Raw genomic sequence first — 21,809 nt, 5'->3', positions numbered from 1 at the left:
GGGGAAGGGTGGGATGTGTTTTTTTGCGTAAAGGGGCACGAGGACACGGCGTTGTATCGTTTTAGGAGATCAAGACGAGCGGAGGAGCCGGGAACCAAAACAAGGCGCCGAGCGAGATAAGACGACGGTTTAGTCGCAGAAAAATACAGACTGTGACACACCTGTCAGAGCAGAGATAAACACAACACCCCCACCAGGAAGGAATCAGGTCCCAGACCCCCCGCGGGCACGATGGAGACACAAATACCGAGGATCAAACTCACCACATGAGGGCAGCATCGATTCACAGTGGACTTAGACGACACATCATCATCATCATCATCATCACGAGAGCAGAGCGTTAAAGAGGAGCTGTGACAAAAAGTTGGTCGAAGAGAAACTACAGGGAGACTGAAGGGAGAGCAACGCGGCACTGTGATTAATGACCTGAAAATACACAGTTAACACGGTTATCCCTCGTTTTATTTGCTTTGTGTGTGTTGAATTTGTGAGCCTCTGTGTTGTTGGTACTTGACAATGTGTCCTTGAATGAGGATACGATGTATTTTAATATTCTCATTCAAAAGCGCCAACATTTTTAAAAACCTTGTGTTTTTAATCTTGTTTCTGTTTTTAGGTTTGTTTTACTTTCTTAACATCTGCCTCTCGGCACTACGGATGGAAAATAGCCTGTTGGCTAATTCTGGCACATTTACAGAAATGTCTTTATGAACCTTTTAGAAACCGTGCGCGAAAATCTTCCCCGCGCCCATTTTAAGTCCCAGCATGCCTCATTCAGACAATCTTTTTGCATAACATACGTAATTTTTCCATTTTTGAAACAAACGACACAGTTTTTTGACTGAAACTCCTTCCCAACAGGCCAGACTTTGTTTTATTGTGATTGTTGGTGCAGATTCTGATTCTTTAGGTCCTAATCTTTCCAAAAAGGGGTTTTATTGACCGCTCCAGGAGGCATTTTTGGTGAATCTGGCTCATATCATGCTGGATGTTCATAGTTACAATCAAAATATCTTTTAAAAGTGATTGTTTTGCAGATATACAGTTTTTTCCCAATCCTTTGCTGAACAAATACATATAATAAACAAAAGAATTGGAATCAATTTGAGGTTCCTACGCGAGGACTCAAACACAGGAAAAAGACTTAAAGAGGGAAAAGGAGGTCTGGAGACATAGTACTTTCCTTTCGTAACAAGTCAGGATATATATATATATATATATATGGGCCGTTATGCTGCAGTGTAGCCAGCTCTTCAGCTTTTATACCTGATGGAGAACGAGACTTAGTTCACTAAGTTTCCCTCTGAGCTGCGGAGCTTACCAAGATGAATGTCAGGAAGTACGACGATGTTCTTGCCTGAATCACATCTGAAAATCCACGCCAAGTCTCCCAGAATATGAGCAGACTGAAACAGGAGGACAAAATCCTCTTATATATTGCTCATTTAAAAAAGATTAGTCTCAACTTCTTTTCTTCGGAGTCTTTATCGGAGTATTTATCGTCCACAACTCGGCGTGAGGGTTACAGGAGCGCTCACATGGTTGACTTAAGAAAAACTGATGGGTCAAATTTTTCAAACAGATGTAAATCCCCCCAAAAAAAGAAAAAGATAATTAGGCAGATTTTATTAATGTCACGTCACTGATAATTAACGTCACTAAATCAGTAAACAATGCAGACAAATAGTCCTCTGTGTTTTATTAGATGGCAATTAACTCCTAAACGATGACTGATGCACTGCCTCCAACTGATTAGTGTTACCAATACCCATTAACTTCATCTGTAATCTGTTTACAACATAAAATGCTGATAATCCAAAATGTTATTTTTTCTTCTCCTCCTACGTGAATAACTTAAACTCACGAGTGTGCCGTCGCTGCTTTGGTCCTTGAGGATATATTGTCTTCACAATTTGCCCACAATGTTGTCTTGTCCAATGCTTCGGTCTTCGAACTATGCTCAGCTGGTCTTCAGCGCTAATTAGCGCGCGTTAGCATGCTAATTAGGGCATGTTAGCATGCTACCATGCAAAACTAATGGCGCACATTATGCCTGGTAGACATCAGACATCTTGGCGACGCCTCGCCGCGTGCTAACCGCATCATTACTGACGCCTGGATTGTAATTCCACGCCACCGTTTTATTTATGCTTTCGCAGGTAGAAGCAATAACGTCGGCAGAAGAGCATCGTGTCAGCTACCGGAGAATGAACAATTGTTTGTCCTGGCTCACGTCGACACCATCTATTACTACGTCTCTGCCTCGGAGAAGTCGTTCCTCTGGATTTCCCTGCATGTCTTTGTGGGTGTCGCGATGGGACACTTGATGAATACAAGCCCATTGTTACCTTATCAGATTACACTTTGCACGGGCAAGAAGAAAAAAAGGACCAACGTGAGGAAGATGGAAACCTCAGCCCTTCAAGCAGAGAGGAATCAGCCCCCCTGTGGAAGAACCTCATTGTATCTGCTCGTGTGCTCATCTATCCTTATCTCTATCTATCTGTCTTATCTTTTTAGTCACTTCCCAAAGCTGGCGGGACGAGTATCAGATTTAGGATCGACCGGTAAGTTGAGAGTCCTGCTCAGCGCCTCGACGGCCCTTCTTCACACACAGTCTGTATTACTGCAGCCGATGCCCCTGACTCGGGGGAGTCAGTCTTGTGATCCTTTTTACAATTCCTTGTGAATAAACACCCTTTTTTTGGTTTTGTTTAGCCGCCCCTTGAATCGTAACCGCGTCGCGTGCCTCGGCGGTGACCCTGGGAGCGACGCAGGGACACGAGCCGCTGTCAGGGACACCCGAGGCGACCTGGCGTCAGACGAGGAAGGCCGGCGAAGAAAATTGTGCCCAGAATAAAACACCCTGGGGCGAGGGGCGAGGAGTGACCCCTGCAGCTCGACAGGACACAGGGGCCACAGTGTGCACCGCCGTGACACAACATGCTACAAGACTTCCTGTGTTGCCTTAATCGTGAGTCATGCTCAGATTAAAGGGTTTGTTCTATTTGTGACCTTGATTATACACTATTTAATGCAGCGCTGCAATGTGCCGCCCAGGAGTGGGCTGGCACAAGCTTGCATGCTTATGTGGATCTATTCCACAAAATGTACAACATGTAAGAGATGTAATACAATGTCTGTTCAAAGAATTTAAAAAAAAAAGAAGAAGAAAATTGCAGTTCTTTTGGAGATTGTTGTTGGACCGATATCAGCATGCGGAGTCATGAAAAGACAGAAGGAGAGGTTCATCTGTTGTTATCCATCTATTTATTCTCACTGGTAAATGTTTGAGTGTGTCTCTCTACTGGAATACAAATAATGGGACACACTTTTGAAATCCCACGAAAGAAAGAAACATGGTTTCCTTAAGAAGCCCGAAGCAAAAGCCCCCCAAACATCTGCACGCCGCTTGCTGCTAGCAATGCTCTACATGTTCTTTTAGGATACATATCTTCTGCACAGATCATCCACATCTACATGTTGTGTTCATACCTCGCATCTACATCCAGCTTTAGCCTCAGATTTGTCTTTTTATGTAGCCCTATGAAGTGCAAAAATAACTGTGAAACAATAATAAAAAAAAAAAAAGCCAGCCATACGTCACGGAGCTAATGTTAGCATGATTAGCTTGCTAAGCTACAGCTGGTGAAACCTGCCAGCGACGGGCGGCGTCTGACTTCCAGCCGGTACAAGCTGCTGGCTGCTGACTTGAAATGAGACTTGACTTCTTTTGTCCTCCGTCTAAAACCGAGAAGAGCCCTTTGTTTCACGTTATCTTTGTAAACTGCTGACGCGTGTGAAAACAGACGGCTTGACAGACGCTGTGCTACGTTTCTACCAAAGAATCACTAGTCTACAGTGTCAAACATAACCATCGCTCGCATATAACTAAGTCGGTAAAATAAAAAGTCAGTTGAGTTTGATTAAAAGATAAAACAGGAACCTGCACTCCTCCTTTACATTCATGAACTTAAACCCGGCAAGGATCTTCCTCAGCTGACCCAATGAAGACGAGTGATTAAAGGATTCATAGAGAGGAATTTGGGGAGGCTGTAGCTTATAAAAACAATCATCAACTGCAGAGCCTGCTGTTCGCACTGTACCCAAGGACATTGACATCAACACCTCCAATCACAGCCAATTATCATCGCTGTATCACTTAGTTTTTTACCCTCAAAATACTGAAATAATGAAGATGCGATCTCATCAAAAGATAATTTTCAACATAGCAAAGTTCAAACTGTAGTTTGTGTAACTATCGTTGTGTAAAATCTCACTGCTTCACCCAACTAAATATTACTGAATCGGCCGCGTCTGTGTTCAACACAAGCTTATGATATTTCAACGCTCTGTTCTGCAGACTCGTGAAGGTCATCACACCGACTAGTACGCCTTCACATTCTCGTCTTCACATTCCTTCTGCAAGAATCCAAAACCCTATGGAAAAAAATCCCATCCTAATTTTCCTTCTACTGTCCTCCAAAGACACGTCATCGCCGCAGACGGTGATGCCATTCGTCCTGCGACATTTTGACGGACAGGTAGCATCAAAACACATTTTAATCGAGCATAAAAATACGGTGGGGACAATCACAGACGCGTGTCATCTCCCGTGTGATTGTGTATTCTGTACAGGCCTCCAAGCAGAGGATGGATCCTTTGTGGAGCATATGATGTCAGAGAGGCGACGCCGGCACCTGATTGGACAGAGGGAATGGTTTTATAAGGCACTTGTATCCGTGGAGAAGGACATGTGTTGGGCAAAGGCGCAGAAAGATGCAGTGTCTCGTCTTTTTGTTCACCCTTTGGTGAATAATCCCCCCTTTCTCTCCTCCCTACGCTAGTCTCCTCAGTTGTGAAGCCTGTTCAGAGCTGAGTGGGTAATGTCAGTGTCCAAGTGTCAGCGGTATACTTTGACTGCGTGAAGGTTGAGTGCATGTCGGGATTAGCGGGAAGAGATGTTTGAAGTGGGTATTACTCTTTTTTTTATTCACCTCGTGTGTATCTTTTTCTTTATTTGCTCGGTGTGCCCAAAGCAGCTGGAGAGAGCGGCGTGTCGGGAGCAGAGGAGGAGGGAGAAAGGCCACGTTTGAAGCCGGTCATCTTGGCACCTCATTACAAATGGATCGCCAAATACAAACAATTCAGTTGCCGCATTTGTCGTGTTTGTACCGTGCGAGAGGCTGAGACCTTGTAAATGGGCTCAGAAGGTATGCGCGTTCAGATCACGTCGGGGTCACCAATATAGGAAACAAACAAAGAGGCAAGTATTATCTTTGGCAGTAACTTGTGGCCATTTATTTCCATCCCAACAATCACAAGAAACATTCACCTCCTGGTGCCCCTTCTCTTAAAAGGGCCCCATGTATTCGGTCCTAAACATCTCCTTTTCTAGTGCCTTTGATATTTTATTTTCATGATTACAAGAACTGATGGAAGAAGATTTATTCCCATTATTGAATGACGTGAATGCCGGGTGGAGCGGCAGGCATTCAGCGCGAAATAAAAGACGACGACACACAGAGTCCTCCATCACAATGAAGCACTTGTACAAAAACATCTATTAGTAAAACACAAAATGAACCAGTTGTGCCGGCTCAGACCTTCACAGCTCGGCACAGTGTGTTTCCCCCATGAGAAGTGGAGTTATTGAGGCTGTACGAGTTCCCCCGACAGCAATAGTCCAGTTAATAAACGCTAGATAACGAAAGCTGCACTTACCTGTCGAGGAGAAAAACAACTCGGCTTCAGCCTTCATTCCCTCCGACTCGTTCAGGTTTCTTCCGCTCTCTGCAGAGCCCGTAAAGTGTATTGTTGTTTATGACCCGACTCTATCATTGACAATTTGCAAGGCAGGCTGGATATATTTGGGGGCTCAAAACTGAATGCCACTCCGTCATATTTTGCATTACCCACCTGTCCTCGGGACGGGTTGCTAAGCCTTCCAAACCCAGAGAAATGCGCGGCGCGTCGGTGTATAAATCACACCATTCTTTCACAGTTTTTCTTCATTTTTCCATCATTGAAAAATGTTATTTCTTTCATAGTTCCAGCACAATCTGCATGGCTTCATCACAACGATTTGACTTGTTGGATTTTAAGTTTGAAAGGTTTTCTATTTCTTTCCATGTTCATGTTGTTATTCACAGAGACATACATCACCACATGCTGCATGTTCAGGGAGCTCTTCTTTTTGCAGCAATGACACCGTCAATGAAAGAGGCGGCAGGTTGTTATGTGGCAAGAGAAAACTTCGAGAGGGATGATGGGAAAAAACAACTGGAGGCAGAAGCCCATGCAAACAATAAATAAATGGCATTTCATGAAAAAAGAACCAGATGCCTGAAACAAACCCCAGGAAGTTTAACAAAAACAACTTATAAGTGAAATAAAAACAGATCACACACCTTCAAGCATTTCTCCTGAATTACAAACCAGTGACTGACATGTCACCAGGACTGGGTCGTACCATCCGCTCACACAAAGATTTACTGTTTTAATGAGGTAGAAAGTTGAAATTATGAAATAGAAAGTCATATTTATGAGATAGAAAGTCATCATTATGAGATAGAAAGTAAAAATTATGAGATAAAAAGTCGAAACTAGAAGACAGAAATTCATGATAAAGAGATGAAAAGTCATCATTATGAGATAGAAAGTCACAATTATGAGACAGAAAGTCACAATTATGAGACAGAACGTCACAATTATGAGACAGAAAGTCACAATTATGAGACAGAACGTCACAATTATGAGACAGAACGTCACAATTATGAGACAGAAAGTCAAAATTATGAGATAGAAAGTCAAAATGATCAGATAGAAAGTCTTAATTATGAGATAAAAAGTCAAAATTATGAGACAGAAATTCATAATTGAGAGATGAAAAGTCATAATCATGAGATAGAAAGTTTGTGTTTTATACGTGTTTCAGCTAACAGGAAGAAGAACAAAAATAAAGCTAAAAACAACCTGATATGAAGTTCAGATGCACACCTGTTTCCAGTCATCAATCACATGGCTCCTCCCCCGGTGGGTGTGACCCGTTAAACGCGTGTTCCTCATTCTCGTGAACACGCGTGTGATGGATGCTGTGATCCGCTGCAGCTCCCCAGCAGCTGCTCAGGTTTCTAGGACACTTCCAGAAGTATTTCAGAGCAGAGACGCCAACAGAGGGATCTGACCCGGGACGACAACAAAACGCTGCGTCGCTCCGAGGCTCACCGAAAACTTCCATTTTTTGTCTGAACTGTGCATTATTCAAGTAATGAAATGCGTGTTTCTTATGCACGCTTTTGTGTTTTGAAGCCTTTCAGTGTTTTATATTCGAATTCGTGATGATTCTCTAAAGAAAATCTCTTCCAAAAGTGCGATATAATAGTTGAGAGGTCATTTTAAATATTGATTTCGTCCAAATAATAATAATAAAGGAAGAGAATTGAGCTGTTTCGAGCAGCTAACCTTAACGCTGCATCTATCAGAGGTGACTCTGCAGTTCTTCCAACTCTGCGAAGCCTTTTTCGGGATTTTTTAAAGGGATTTTTTGGTTTCCAGATGCAGACAGATGTTTTCCGCTCCGATTAAACAACAGCGAAGAGCTGCAGAGGAGCCAGATATTTCCTTCGTGAGTTGGTGGAGACCAAAACAGAGCAACAAATGGAGGCAACATTTACCAGGAGGCAAGAAAACGCAACTCTGAATGAGTGACAATGTGTGAAGAAGCGACCGAACCCGATATATAAATATATTTATAAGATAAGAGTGCGTCAGTGTTGTGTTTACAGCTTGATGCGCGACCCCTAAGGGTCCAAATAATCTCTACGTTCACAAAATATTGCTCAGCTTTCCAATCAATCATCCACGTGGCGCTTCATGTTTTCTTTCATTCTTTAAAAACATCCTCGCGGCATCATTCTGACACCTTCAGATTTTGTGTTTGATGTAAATATTTTACCATCATCTGCCAATTCTTTTAAACAACATCCTCATTGAGGACACACACACAAACACACACACACACACACACACACACACACACACACACACACGCGCAGGCTTTCATAGCTCAACATTTCCCAGCTCGCAGTGAGTTCTTCATCAGTGGGAAACGCAGCAGGACTTTGGGGACAAGGTGTGATTGTAAATGAGATTTCCGCTCTTTCGTCATGCGAAACCCTTTTTCTTTATAGTTTCAACTGCGAATGATTCCACGCGTTGCAACGCGAGAAGCCACGGTCCGACTCTCTCATCACACGCCGATGGAACCGCTCGAATACAAAGTTTAAACGTGGAATAATCAAGATTTTTTTCAATTATTTGTGGATGTTTGCAGCGCTGTTTGCAGTGTAAATGACGCTCGTTGTGGGTTTTTTTCCACTCTTTTCTTGACAATGACACAATCCTACGGGGCAGATAAGGCGTTGCGAGGATGATAAATATAACCGAGACATGGTTTAAAATACATTTCTGTTTTTATGATCACGTAATAATGCACTGATGAGGAGCATGCATTTGCATATGTTTACATGATTTCAAGAGGTGAGTCACAGCACAAAGCCCTCTGCAGTTATTTGTGCGGTTTTTTCTTATATTCAAAGACTCGTCTGACATTTAGTCGTCCTCTTGTTGTGAGCCCGTTTATTAATTATACTATATTATTATACAGCATGCTCACATTCACGGTGTCATTGCTCAGACAGGAGGAAGACAGCAGCTCTTGGATTCAGCGCTGCTTCTTTTTTTCTGACATGGGGCATGTCATGGTTTTGGGTGGAAAAGATATTTGGGGGTCACACACAAACACACACACACACACACACACACACACACACACACACACACACACACTGTGAGTGTGAGCCTGGACGAGAGGCGCAGCATGAGGCATCTTTGATGTCGAAGGATTTGCACTTTGAGTTGCCGGCTCCAGACCAGACCGTGGCAGGTATTTGGCTTCTGCGCTATTTTTTGTTTGTTTGTTTGTTTGTTTTTGTGGATTTACCTGTTTTTTAATTTGACATCGATGTGTTTTTCTTAGTTTTTTTTTGTCTCGTTCTAGTAATCTACCCTCAGCACATGGCTGCCGTGTGAAAGACGTCCAACACGCTGTCTTCACTGCCAGCGTTCATCTTGACAAACAAGGGCAGAAATGTGGAGGTTGTTGCATCCTATAGATGTCAAGGAGCGGCTGGCACGCACACACACACACACACACGCAGACACACACACACACACCGGTATAGCCAAATAGCATCGATGGTCCAATGCCAGTTTCTGTTTGGCTCTCAGCTTATTATCACTGAACCAACTCTGACTTGTCTGCTCACAGCGTGTTTCTTTGTGGGAGAAACTTTGTTTTTTTTTTGGGAGGGAGGGGCGGGCAAAACATATGGAAGCAAATCAGCGTCAATAGTTTTGTTTGGAAAAAAAGATTTCAACCCGAAAATATAAGATTCAAAACTGTAAAAACAAAAGAGTGAAAGCTGAAAATATAAATACATATTTAGAATGTTAAATATTACAATATTTAAAAAACAGAACTGAATCAAACTTATATTTAACCCCTAAAATCATGGTTGATTTTTTTCAAAGTTCAAAAACAAAAACTTGAATTTTCAGGCTTTTTTTCAAATGAATAAAACTATTGATCCTGATGAGTTTTATTTGTGCAAATAGAAAACTTTGACGGTCAAATTGATGATTAAAGAAATGTTATTAAAGAGCATTTTCATGCTGCAATGTCTTAAAATACTGTTTGTTTAATCAAACAGGTTATTTTCTCATGTATACTAAGTTTCATTCGTACTTATTATTATTATTAAAGTTTTAAAAAAAAACCTTTAAAACCTTTAAAATGTGCTATCTTGGAACAACTTATTTTGTACTTAATATATTTAAGTTGTACTTAAATACTATTAAGTACAACTTTTTTTGTGCTAAATTGGATATACTAAGTATATTACTGTGTACGTGCTAATATAGGTACCGATAGTACACTTAAATTCTACTTTTTTGAGTTTTTTGTATACTTGAAATATATTATTAGAATTTTACGAATGTATTTATGTAAACATAACAATATTAATATATTTATAATGTTCTAATAATATACCAAAATGATAACTTTTTTTGGTGTTAATAGTATACCAAAAGTTGTGCTGAATTGTGTTTTTTTACACTTCATTAATTAAATAATATGTTGGTTTGCGAGCTGTCGAGCAGCTGGATGAACGTCTAACAGCTTCACATTCAGCGGGCATGAGAGCGGTGTGCGTCTTCTTATTCGACGCTGTGCACTATTTTAACACACTAACAGGATGTGGGCTAATATATGTTAATCAATGGAGCACTGCCACTTTACATTTATGAAAATAGCCCAAACAGCAGGAATATTTTCCTCAGGGCTGAATATTTAATCCATTTTTTTAGTTTGAGAATTCCTTGAACTATCACCTTTGAATACAAGCTCATTAATCAGCTTCCAGCGGCTCCTTTACTTCCATTGTGCATCGCAATAAAGTTCAGTAAAAAGAATAGGAGACGTTTTTGTATGTAAAATAGTCCGTTTCAAGTGTACTTTATTTTGTAATGTCTTTCATGTGAAGTCCATACACACTCAAAACAAGTATCTTGCATCTTTTTGGTCATATTCAGGACACGAAGGCTTTTACAGTGAGACAGCGCGACCGAGAGCGTGACCTTTCCGACAGGAATATCGACCGTTTGGTGGTCGCCACCACGGCGGAGATGGAGGCGCCGGGAGAATCCCAAACACGGGTCGTGTGCTCTCGAAGCCCGACCCGAAACCCCGCCGAGGCCGAGGGGACTAATTGTTAATTAAGCCGACGCTGATGAAAGCCAGCTCGAGTGTAAATGAATGTGTCAGTCTGGAGGAGCACTCAGACACACCTTTTACCCCCACAAAGGGAACATCAGCGTTATTTTAAACTTGACAGGGCACTCCAGCTTATTTGGGACGCCGTGCTTATTATTCACGGGGAAATTAAAGTTCTGATGTTGTTGAGTGGGAGAAAGGAATTAAGGAGAGGAGGAAGAAAAAAGAAAGAGACGAGGTGTAAATCATGGGAGACGTGCGGAGAAGACGGCGTGCTTCTGGTGAGACGGTGTATCAAGGTGGTGAAAATCTAATTTATCTGGAGGCGAAAGCTTGAAAAAGGGAAGAATTTAATGATTTAACTGACTTTTTTTGAAGCAGAATAATAATAAAAACGACCATAGACACTTTTATTAACAAAATCCGTGGTGAAATAATATGTACCTGGCGGCAAAAGAAGGATTTAAGGATATAACTGACCTTTTTTAAGCAGAATACTTAAAACAAAAGTCCCAGCCCCTTTTTTTTTATGAAAAAAATCCTCAGACTTCTATGATGTTCAGCTGTCTTATCTTAACTCAAAGTCTCTCATCAGCTTCTAGCCTCTACCGGCTCCTGTGGCCTGGGGGCACGACGGAGGCAGGTTTAAAGCGATGTCCCTGAGACTGTCTCTCTCCTCCCGGATCTCCTGGAGGTCCTGCTCGATGAAGGACATCCTGCTGTTCTGCTCCTTGGCGGCCAATTTCAGCTTCTGGATCTTGAAGCCCAGCGTCGGGCTCTCGACGCTCCCGCGGAGCATGCTCAGGCGGCGCGCCGTCTCGTCCAAGATCCGGTCGAAGCGCTCCAGCGGCACGTTCCCGTCTGCTTCCGGACATGCGAGGAGCAAGGAGAGAGGACAGTTGGAGAAAGACGTCCCACATCGGCGATTCGAGAGGCGGATCGGCCACGACGGCCTGATTACAGCGATGGGGTCATTATCCTCTCAATCGTGTTCACATAAGCACCGCAGAGTCGAGTGCCACGCCCTCGCCAAACTAATCCGACGAAAACACTAAACAAAAATGTGTTTTAATGAATAGGTTGGATGATAACCTATAATTAGCGGCGACTACTCTCTCTTTATCGTGGGGATACCAATCGGGAGATGTTTCCATGTTAAATGAGGCATTAAAAAGCAGAGAGCTCTGACATTTAAGGAATAATGAAGATTTATGAGTTTTAATAGATATGCAAGACTAAAAAGGTGGCACGGCGAAAAATTATCTATAACTCACCGATCTTGCTGATTAGCTCGGTGAGGGTAACAGAATAGGCCTTTAACTGGAGCTTGGCTGCTTCCATGTCTTCCATGACGCTGGTCAGAGACACCGCGGGCTGGAAACGAGAACACACACTTTAGAAACCTCAACGCTAAGTAGCACACAGACAGAAGAGATACATAGGCATCGACTCTTACAAATAGAAACACCATCACTAACGGGTCGGGTGTATTTCATCCGATATAATGTACCTGATAAAATATACTTCTCATCAAAATATATTAAAACACAACTCTTCTTTTATTTTACCCTATAGAACTTCTCATAAGACAAGCCTATCTTTAATAAGACACGTCTATCTTCAATAAGACACGCCCACCTTTAATAAGACACGCCCACCTTCAACCACACACATCTTCCTTCAATAAGACACGCCCACCTTCAATAAGACACGTCTACCTTCAATAAGACACACCTCCCTTCAATAAGACACACCCACCTTCAATAAGACACGCCTACCTTCAATAAGACACGCCCACCTTCAATAATACACACCCACCTTCAATAAGACACGTCCACCTTCAATAAGACACACCCACCTTCAATAAGACACGCCCACCTTCAATAAGACACACCTACCTTCAATAACACATGCCCACCTTCAATAAGACACGCCTACCTTCAATAAGACACGTCCACCTTCAATAAGACACACCTACCTTCAATAAGACATGCCCACCTTCAATAAGACACGGCCACCTTCAATAAGACACACCTACCTTCAATAAGACACGCCCACCTTCACTAAATCACCCACGTGAGCGCTCTAGGGTAAGATGGATGTAAGTTAGCTTCACGTTAGCTTCACCTCTGAGGGGATCTGGGAGGCGACGGTCTCGGTGTGCATCTCCTGCTGAGTCAGCTGCTGCAGAGCAGAGTCGATGTGGGAGCTCAGGTGAGCAGAGGCAGTCCTGGTGTGCTTGGCCTGGATCAGCATGGCTTTGGACTCCTGCACACAAACACAGAGGAACAACAGAGCTGAGGAAACACGAAAGGCGACTGGATATTGAGGATGTTTTGATCAGTTAAACTGCAGCGCATGGTACGAAGACCGCGGTCCAAACTCAACTTTTAAACGGCCTTTAATCTGGGCGATGCACCTGCACACTGCTATCTATCTATTTGATGCAATGGCGGATTCAGCAAATTGGAAAAGAGAGCGTTGTGTTGTTGTTGTTTACTTTGAAGGCAGAACGCCAACAAATATGGGTCAAAATGATTACATGTTCCTTGTTTTTAAATCATTTTTTATCTTTGGACCTAAAGCTCTGGAGTTATAGGACACCTAACTCCGCTGGCATTTAATGCAACAACTAGAATAATGCTATAAATATTAGTATCGCCTTTATCTTTATCTGCAACTGTACAGAAATGCCGTATTCAAACAGAATGAATGGACATGCACAGCTTTCAAATGCGAATGAAAGCGTTATGAATAAAGCTGCGAAGCTTCCAACTATTCGGCACGGCCGCGAGTATTGTCTCATACTAATGAGCTTCGTATTGTGTGCACTGATTAAGAGGCCACTCGCACTGATGGAGGCTGCCGAACACACGGCGTACGCGTTACGCTTGGGCCTGCAGCCCCGAGGGAGCGACGCTGCGTAATGAGCGGAGACGCGAGCCTCGAACTTCGACAGAAGGATGACGAAAAAGAAAAAGGCCGGAGCGCCGTCGCACACGAGGCCTGCGAAGATATCCCTCGTGCGCTCATCAGAGGACACAGTACTTTGTGTGTTTTCCTTAACATGAATAAAGACGAATGGAAATAAATGAGAAAAAAAATCTGGAAAATGCGATACAATTACGGGCAACATTTTACAACAAAAAACATGATTGACGACCCGCACACACACACACGCACACACACGCACACACACACACAGACCTTTGCCACGGCATGCGCTGTCTGCTCCGCCTCCTTTGTGCTGTTGCTGGAGAGGTTCGAGTTCTCCAGCGCCGGTTTGAGCATTTTCTCCATTTGCGAGACCCTTTTCCTGACGTCGGCGAGAACCTTGTCCTGCAGGGGTCTCTCCTTCTTCAGCGCGGCCTTGGTCTGGGCCTGCCGGCGGGGCCACTCCCGCGCCATGTCTGGACGGAGATCGGGAAGAAGGCGAGGGATTAAAGCCTGGAGAACTCCCAAGTATTACGCAATCATGCGAAAAGACATCCAGAGCGTCAAATGAATGCATCTCCATTGGGGCGTGGATGTATGTTGCGTCACATAGTTCCAACTGAGCTCCACCCACTTAGACAACATCACAAATACAGATATATTTCCTGTGCAATAACCCCCCCGAAAATATGTCAATCTGTGAGAAGTATTTGGACTAGATGAGTCATCGTAAAAAGCTGATTAAGAAAGTTTAAAGGGCCTTGACGGATTCAGCTTTCATTATAAGATGGTGGACTCAAATGGATCATTGTCTCCTGGCTGAATTAGATTTTCATGATTCATCCTCGTTCTCTGCTACTTTACCAGTACAACAAAAGTCCGAGGAGACAAAACCCTTAGGATTCTCTTCACGTCTCATAAACCACCGACATTTCATTCGTGAAGTTTGTGAACATTCCACTCCGTTGCATTTTTTCCCCACACGAGACGCCGCTGCATTCAACACATGACAATTAGGTCAGAACGTTACAATGGCGATGGCGTATTTATTATCCCAACACTTCGGTCCGTCGCGCTTCTATTTGTTTTAGTCTCTGCACTTGACATTTCAATTTGAGCGGGATAATGCAGTCGGACGTTCGACAGAAACAACATTGCGAGACGGAGAGTGAAGGGTGTGAAAAGAAGGAGAAACAGATGAAAGAGATGGAGAGAAAGAGACTCACACTGTAGTTCTCTGTGCAGGGCGATGGCTTCAGATTCCACCTCTTTCCCCGTCACCACAGACGACAAAGCCGCGACCTTTGACCCTTGAGCGTGAGCTCGCATCTTGAAAGAGACACACAAGAGAGGACGCACAACCTCAGCTGAAGTGTATTCAAAGCTTGTAACAACAGATATCGATGCACACCGAGGAGAGCTGAACGCTCACATAACAAGCTTCTTTTCTTTCTTTTTTTTTGCTCAGAGATTTGAAACCCAGCAATACTTTGTAGAAAGAGACATTCATCACTCTCACATAGCCTGAATGGAAAAGATCCTTCGTTTCATAACCATATTTTTTATACTCGACTAATCAGGGTCAGCCTTTTGGGAGCATGCTAACATTAGCTAATTAGCAATGCACACACAGTACAGCAGGGGCTGATGGAAACTGTCAGTAGGTTTACAGGTTATTTAGTTATAATGCAAATAATTGACAACGGAGCACAATGGAGAGTTGTTACAGTTTATCCTCAGGGGAGCGTGAACGTCTGCAACAAGTTTCATAGAACGCCTTCATTAAAGACATGAAATGAGATTGCCGAATTTAATTAAAATGTTTTTAAATTAAACTTTCATTTAGAACAACAAACGCCAATCTCGAGGTTCTCATCTGGGAAACCTCGAATATCTGGAATAAAATGTCACGCCAATCAGTCTGATAGTCGTTGTTGAAGTATTTCAGTCAATCATGGCGAATAATACACTTCACACTAAAAGAAAATTCAATATACATTCAAGTATCAAGAAATGAAGTGGTACATTTACTCACCTGCCCAATGTCACCCTCCACTTCCAGTTTCTTACTGGCGGTTTGTTTCAGAGGCTCCAGCTTCTCTCCGATCTTCCTGATGAGATTGCCTTGGGTCTGAATTTGCTTGTCCAGTTCTTCTTTTTGTTTCAGCAGGTCCTCGGCCCACTAAACAGGAAGCAGACACTTCAATGCCTTTATACAAATGTATATATATATATGTTTAAAAATAAATCCCATTTTGCTTTCTCCCTCAGTTTTACAAAAGAATCTGCCTTTAATCAGCCATTTTCAGAAGGAAAATTGGCCTATTTCTGTGTCATTTGACAGTGTTTGGTGTGCTCGGAGAGGCTGCGGTGGTTAATCACTCTCCTCTGGAACAACATGTACCCCATGAGCAGCAGATCCTGCCAGGAGCCTCTCTCCTGTGCCTACTCTGTGTCCCCCTCTGCTTGCCAAAATGTAACATGAAGAAGAACAAACAAAAAATGATGGAGGTAACAGCCCACTCTTCATAAAAAAAACCAAGATCCTTGCATCTGTATATTAGCCTAGTTACATGTCCTGGAATGGTTTCTTATATAATATGTGCAGCTATCAAAACCGGCTCTAATGAGATGAAATTGATCCACTTACGGGTCTGTAATGTAACATAATAACGCTTCAAATTACATGTGTACTCCGCAGGTGCGGTCCAAACTGACCTCTGCTGTACGGTTGCTCGTATGCGTTTGGTTGAGCTCCGGAGCCGACTGACGTAAGGAGGACGTGATGTCACCCAGGGCGAGCTGGAGACCAGCGGCTTCCTCCTCCAGGGCCAGCTGCTCGGCTGCAGTTTCATTCACCTGAGCCGTCAGGTTCTCCTTCTGCTGCTGCATTTGTGTTATTCTGAGATGAAAAGACCGCAGAGAAACACGTTTTAAAATGTGGTGCATGGCACCGGACACGACTAAACACGAGGGGTGGGAATCACCAGAGGTCCCACGATTCAATATTACTGCAATACTGCGAAAGGACCACAATACTGTGTTATTTTTACGACACTGCGCTATTATCACGATACTGTGCTATTATCAGGATATTGCGCTATTATCAGGATATTGCGCTATTATCACGATACTGTGCTATTATCACGATACTGTGCTATTATCACGATACTGTGCTATTATCACGATACTGTGCTATTATCACGGTATTGCGCTATTTTCACGATGCTGTGCTATAATCGTGATATTGCACTATTATCACGATACTATGCTATTATTACGATACTGTGCTATTGTCTCGATATTGCATTATTATCGCGATACTGTGCTATTATCACGATACTGTGCTATTATCACGGTATTGTATTATTATCACGATATTGTGCTATTATCACGATATTGCACTATTATCACGATATTGTGCTATTATCACAATACTGTGCTATTATCACAATATTGTACTATTATCACAATACTGTGCTATTATCGTGATATTGCGCTATTATACGGTGCTGCACTTTTATGGCAATACGGTACTATTATCATGATATTGCGCTATTATCATGATGCTGTGATATTATCACGCTATTGCAATATTATCATAATATTACAATATTATCATGCTATTGTGATTTTATTGCAATATTGTGAATTGTGATTCGATATTATCCTGATACTGGCATATTATCACAAGACTGCAAAATTATCACAATATCACGATATTATCATGATACTCCTATACTATCTGTATACTACTATAATAACTGGATACTGTTATATTATCACGATACTTCAATCAAGATTCACTTTTATTGCAATACTCCGATATTATAGCAATACTGCGATATTATGATGATATTGTGATATTATCACATATATTATTTTTACGATTTATGTTTTTCAACTGCAAATTGCTTTCTGGTCACTTGATTTCTGTTCTGTTTGACTGTTCAAACGACAAAAAAGAAAGAAATTCAGACTCATTAGAGCGTCACATATTTTGCACATCATTCAATTTCCCATCGTCGGTGGGAGTAATTTAAAAAGCATCCCGCTGCGCCGTCTGCAAATCAATATGAATCTGAGAAGGAGACAAAGCCTCTTGTTATAACTGAGTAAAGAGGATTAAAAGAGGTACGACGACATTGTGCAAAGAAAGCATGATGAATTCACGGAAGGTGTTATAGGCACAGCGCTGTTAAAGTGCTGTTTTTATCACTTCCACAGCCGTAATCATATTAATCTGTTTTGCCCCAGCAGAGCAGAAACACACGGATTCACACTGTGACACTTCCGCTTTTTAATATTCTTTTATAATGTGTTCAGTGACAAGTTAAAATTATACAAGATAGTTTATTTAACATTTTTGGTGAAAGTTGACTTTCAAAACAACCCGATACAGAAAAAAGTATCAATACGACAAGTAATACAAGAAGTATTAGATAAATACACTTCAAGTATCAACAGTAAGATAAATAACCCCTGTGACTAATATATTGTAGAAGTAAAGTGGAGTAAAACATTACAATATTTCACTTTGAGTGTAAAGCAGCAGGAGGTGGAAATATACTGTATCAAGTATCTCAAAACTGTGTTGAAGAACTTGAATGAATACACTCGGCTGCTTTTCATGGATGACCGGCGTTCTCCAGGAAAGTCACAGACTTGTGCGGTGGTTTAATGTCACTATTTCTGCTTTATTTCTGCTTCCTGAATATAAAAGATGTGGTTTATTGTCAACACGGGCTATTTTTAGGGAAAACGGTCTTGTGAGAAAGGCCTATTGTTAGCAGCCTGTTGGGCCCTTTTGTCGTTCTCCTGATTGGATAGCTGTCCTGCCGATGCAAAGCAGCAACGATATGGGGAACTATGTGTTGGAAATGCAATTTCATGCTGCCCATCTGTGCATAAACTGCTCAATTCACATCCTGTAAACACGCACACACACACACACACACACACACGCGCGCGCGCACACAGTGTCGTGCAGCGGCGCTCCAAAGATTAACAGAAGTCTCCTGAACTGAGCTGACTACTGTTAGAAGGGGGGTAATCAATTTTGAGTTGCTCGCTTCTTGCTCTCATCACGGCCACCGGAGGGGCTTTTTGCATCATTCTGTCTGGCATTCAGGATAATCCTCAGAGCAATCACACGCTAGGAGATGCAGCGAGCGTGCGGCAAATCCAAGAAAGCAATAGGCTTACAGTGCGAGAGGAGCTGTCCCCCTGTGGCTAAATGTCTTACTCCTAAACTCCAATGTGCTTTAAGAGGCTGCTGCGAAGAAGGAGAAGAAGACCTCGAGCTGTTACACAGGGATAGGTGCACTTTGTTAGGAATATACTGCCGAGGCACAATAATCCAGGGAGTCGTGCGGCTTGTTAAAGTTTTTTTTTCGATACGGGATGCTTTATGTGAACGGGGGAGACGCTCATGTCTGCTTTGTGCCCGTCGGGGCGGGACGCGCATGTGTGTGTGTGTGTGTGTGTGTGACGCTCACTGCTCCGTCAGCGTCCTGATGTACTCCTCCGTGGAGTTGTCCCGCAGTAGATCCATCAGGAAGCCGAAGGTCCGCTCCGAGGCTCTCGCCGCCCTGTCGGCTATGGCCTCAATGTGGGAAGCTGCTTCCATGTGACTACAAAGGAGGTGAGGAGGGGGGAAGGGGAGGGGGCAAAGGAAGTAACAGAGAATAACAGAGCATTACAACCGCACCCGAGGACAGCCGAGATGGATTTCGGCATCAACGACTTCCCCTCAACGAGCCCAGATTTCTGTAACTAGCGCATCATAATGCCGCATACTCTGAGCGGCGAGCGGCCCCCGAGGGCATCGATTCACGACCTATAACCCCGGCGTCAGCGACAAGGAGCGGCGGCAAAGAGAGACGGAGCTCCACAGATGACTCCAGCGGTCTTTGTCTCTTGCCGCAGGTCCATTGATCCGTTCGTACCTGTTCATTAGGGCGCGTGAGTCGTTGACCAGGATGTTCCATTTGTTGGGCTCGGCCACCACCTCAAAGGGAATGATCTGTGGAAAAAGGAAGAGAGGGAACGTGGTGAGCAGACTTGAGAGATGGAGGGAAAAAAAGAGGGAAAAAGGCCTCGAAGAATCTTTTAATCACGTGAACTCAAGTCCCGATCCCATGATTAAAGCTTTGGTAGCACTTTATCATAAGTACACACTATTTAGCATTAGTAAAGCATGAATAAATCGTGAATTCATCATTTATAAAGCTTGATTCCAACAAGAACTCATTAGTAACTCATTTATAAACACAGATAGGTTTATTCTTGATTAATAAACTAGGGTTTTATACTTTAAAAATGATGGATTCCACATTCCTAAATGAAGTATTGAGGATTCATAGATGATTCATATGGTTTCTTTCACACAACAGCTGACCCTGTGCGGTTCGCTCAGAAAATTCAGCATCTAAAAGAAAGCGGTGACCAAAATCTGATGAACAGATTTGAAAAAAAGGAGAGTCGAGGTTCATTGGATTAGTTTAATTTAACTCTGCAAATAATGAAACACATCTAATAAACCTCAACACTTAAGTATATGTAATCAAAAAATGTTCAAAGCAAAAGCATACGGGCGGAAAAAAACCTCCCTCAAAGTAAATCCCCTCAAGTTTAGTCTCGATAAATGTAATGTGTATACAGTCAAATGCAGGATTCATCCCCAAGACATTTAATTTGAGAAAAGGCAAATAAAAAATGGAGAAAAAAAACGAATCATCAATTGACACTTGTGCATTGCTCTGCTTATTAATATGGAATTAAATTGCAGCCGCTTCAGGCTTACCATAAGGGATAAGGGCTATGAAGGTACGATGTGTCTGCGCGCACACGGACACACAATTTAGAAATAGAGAGTTGTACACTGGCAAAAAAAACAACAACAAACAAGCTCTCTCTCATCTCTGCAGAATCTGAATAAACATGGCAGCGGCATCCGTGATGGATTTCCTGCAAAGCGTCACGCTGAGACGGCGAGAAGTTGTTCATTTTAGCGTCCGTCAAACAGTCTTTGGATTTTCCTTTGGAGGCAGAAGGGAAGAAAAGGAGGAGGAGGTAGGAGGAAGAGGAGGAGGAGGAGGAGGAGGGTGGAGGTCTGGCTAAGAAACATTGTTTAGCCTTGAGGGAACTTTGTGATCTATACAGAGGAGCTCCACCAAGACGAGTAAACTGCAGAATCCAGTAATAAGGACAAAAAAAAAAATCAATTGCGTTAGCGACAATATCAGCGAACCTTTACGTCATCGCTGCTCGGAGCATTTCTCTGAGTCGTTATAACCCAATGCGGGACAAAACAATAAGGTTTAATTCTCCTACCATGTTGTCCAGGTCCAGCGTGGCCCGCGTCAGCTGTTTGTGTGACGCCGCGACCACGGCCGTCGTTTCCGCGAAGGCTCGACACACGCCGTGGCTTCCTCCGTCCTTCCTCCTCCTTCTCTCCTTCCCCTCTTCCTCCGTCACGCCGACGCCGCAGTTCAAAGTGATCGTGACGCCGTGCAGCTGGGCTAAGAGCGCGCCCGCGGATGCTTCCAGCGAGGAAAATTGTTTTATGAAGGCCTCCCGAGCTTCTGAAAGAACAAAAGAGCCACAAAAAAATCAAACCACATAAAATCCTTCACGGATTATTTCAGCAAAAACATTATTCCACCTATCTTTTGGAGCTGGAACACAGTGTTTTATGTTACGTGTGAACTCAGACTTTCATCCTTTCTGTACACACCTGTTTGTAGTCAGAAAAAAAACCCAAAACCACAGGGAGCTCTGTCCTTTGCTCACACTAGTCTCACTTTGTCTTCAGCGTTTCTGCTGCCTCACCAGCCGGTACAGTTAGTCCAATACGTCCAGGTGTGTGTTGCCTCATTGTGTGAGACATACTTTGCTTGTCTCTTTGACTTTGTGTCACATATAACGAGAGATAACAAGCGTGTGTGTGTGATTTGTTTGGCTCCTGGGTGCCCGCACACAGTGCGCCTATACTCATTACATCATCATTGGGCCCCCAAGTGTCATAAAGGGCATG

General features: G+C 42.9%; 1 protein-coding gene across 1 annotated transcript in view; it reads right to left on the bottom strand.

Annotated features, from left to right (window-relative positions):
• Positions 1-10,568: 10,568 nt before the first annotated feature.
• lamc3 (laminin, gamma 3) overlaps positions 10,569-21,809 on the bottom strand; it is a 97,808-nt gene continuing 86,567 nt past the window's right edge. Inside the window, exons 19-28 of the mRNA XM_068574676.1 lie at positions 21,107-21,357; positions 19,720-19,796; positions 19,270-19,404; positions 16,490-16,673; positions 15,807-15,953; positions 14,998-15,100; positions 14,045-14,247; positions 12,965-13,105; positions 12,112-12,211; positions 10,569-11,698 (exon numbers count right to left, since the gene is read on the bottom strand). Coding sequence (XP_068430777.1) covers positions 11,436-11,698; positions 12,112-12,211; positions 12,965-13,105; positions 14,045-14,247; positions 14,998-15,100; positions 15,807-15,953; positions 16,490-16,673; positions 19,270-19,404; positions 19,720-19,796; positions 21,107-21,357 — 1,604 coding nt within the window. The 3' untranslated portion in view covers positions 10,569-11,435. The remainder of the gene's footprint in view (positions 11,699-12,111; positions 12,212-12,964; positions 13,106-14,044; positions 14,248-14,997; positions 15,101-15,806; positions 15,954-16,489; positions 16,674-19,269; positions 19,405-19,719; positions 19,797-21,106; positions 21,358-21,809) is intronic.

This window comes from Clinocottus analis, unplaced genomic scaffold, assembly GCF_023055335.1.
Source record: "Clinocottus analis isolate CAN_PGR_092001 unplaced genomic scaffold, fCliAna1.0.p SCAF_13, whole genome shotgun sequence".
NCBI classification, from domain to species: domain Eukaryota; kingdom Metazoa; phylum Chordata; class Actinopteri; order Perciformes; family Cottidae; genus Clinocottus; species Clinocottus analis.
This window is presented reverse-complemented; position numbering and strand designations above follow the sequence as displayed.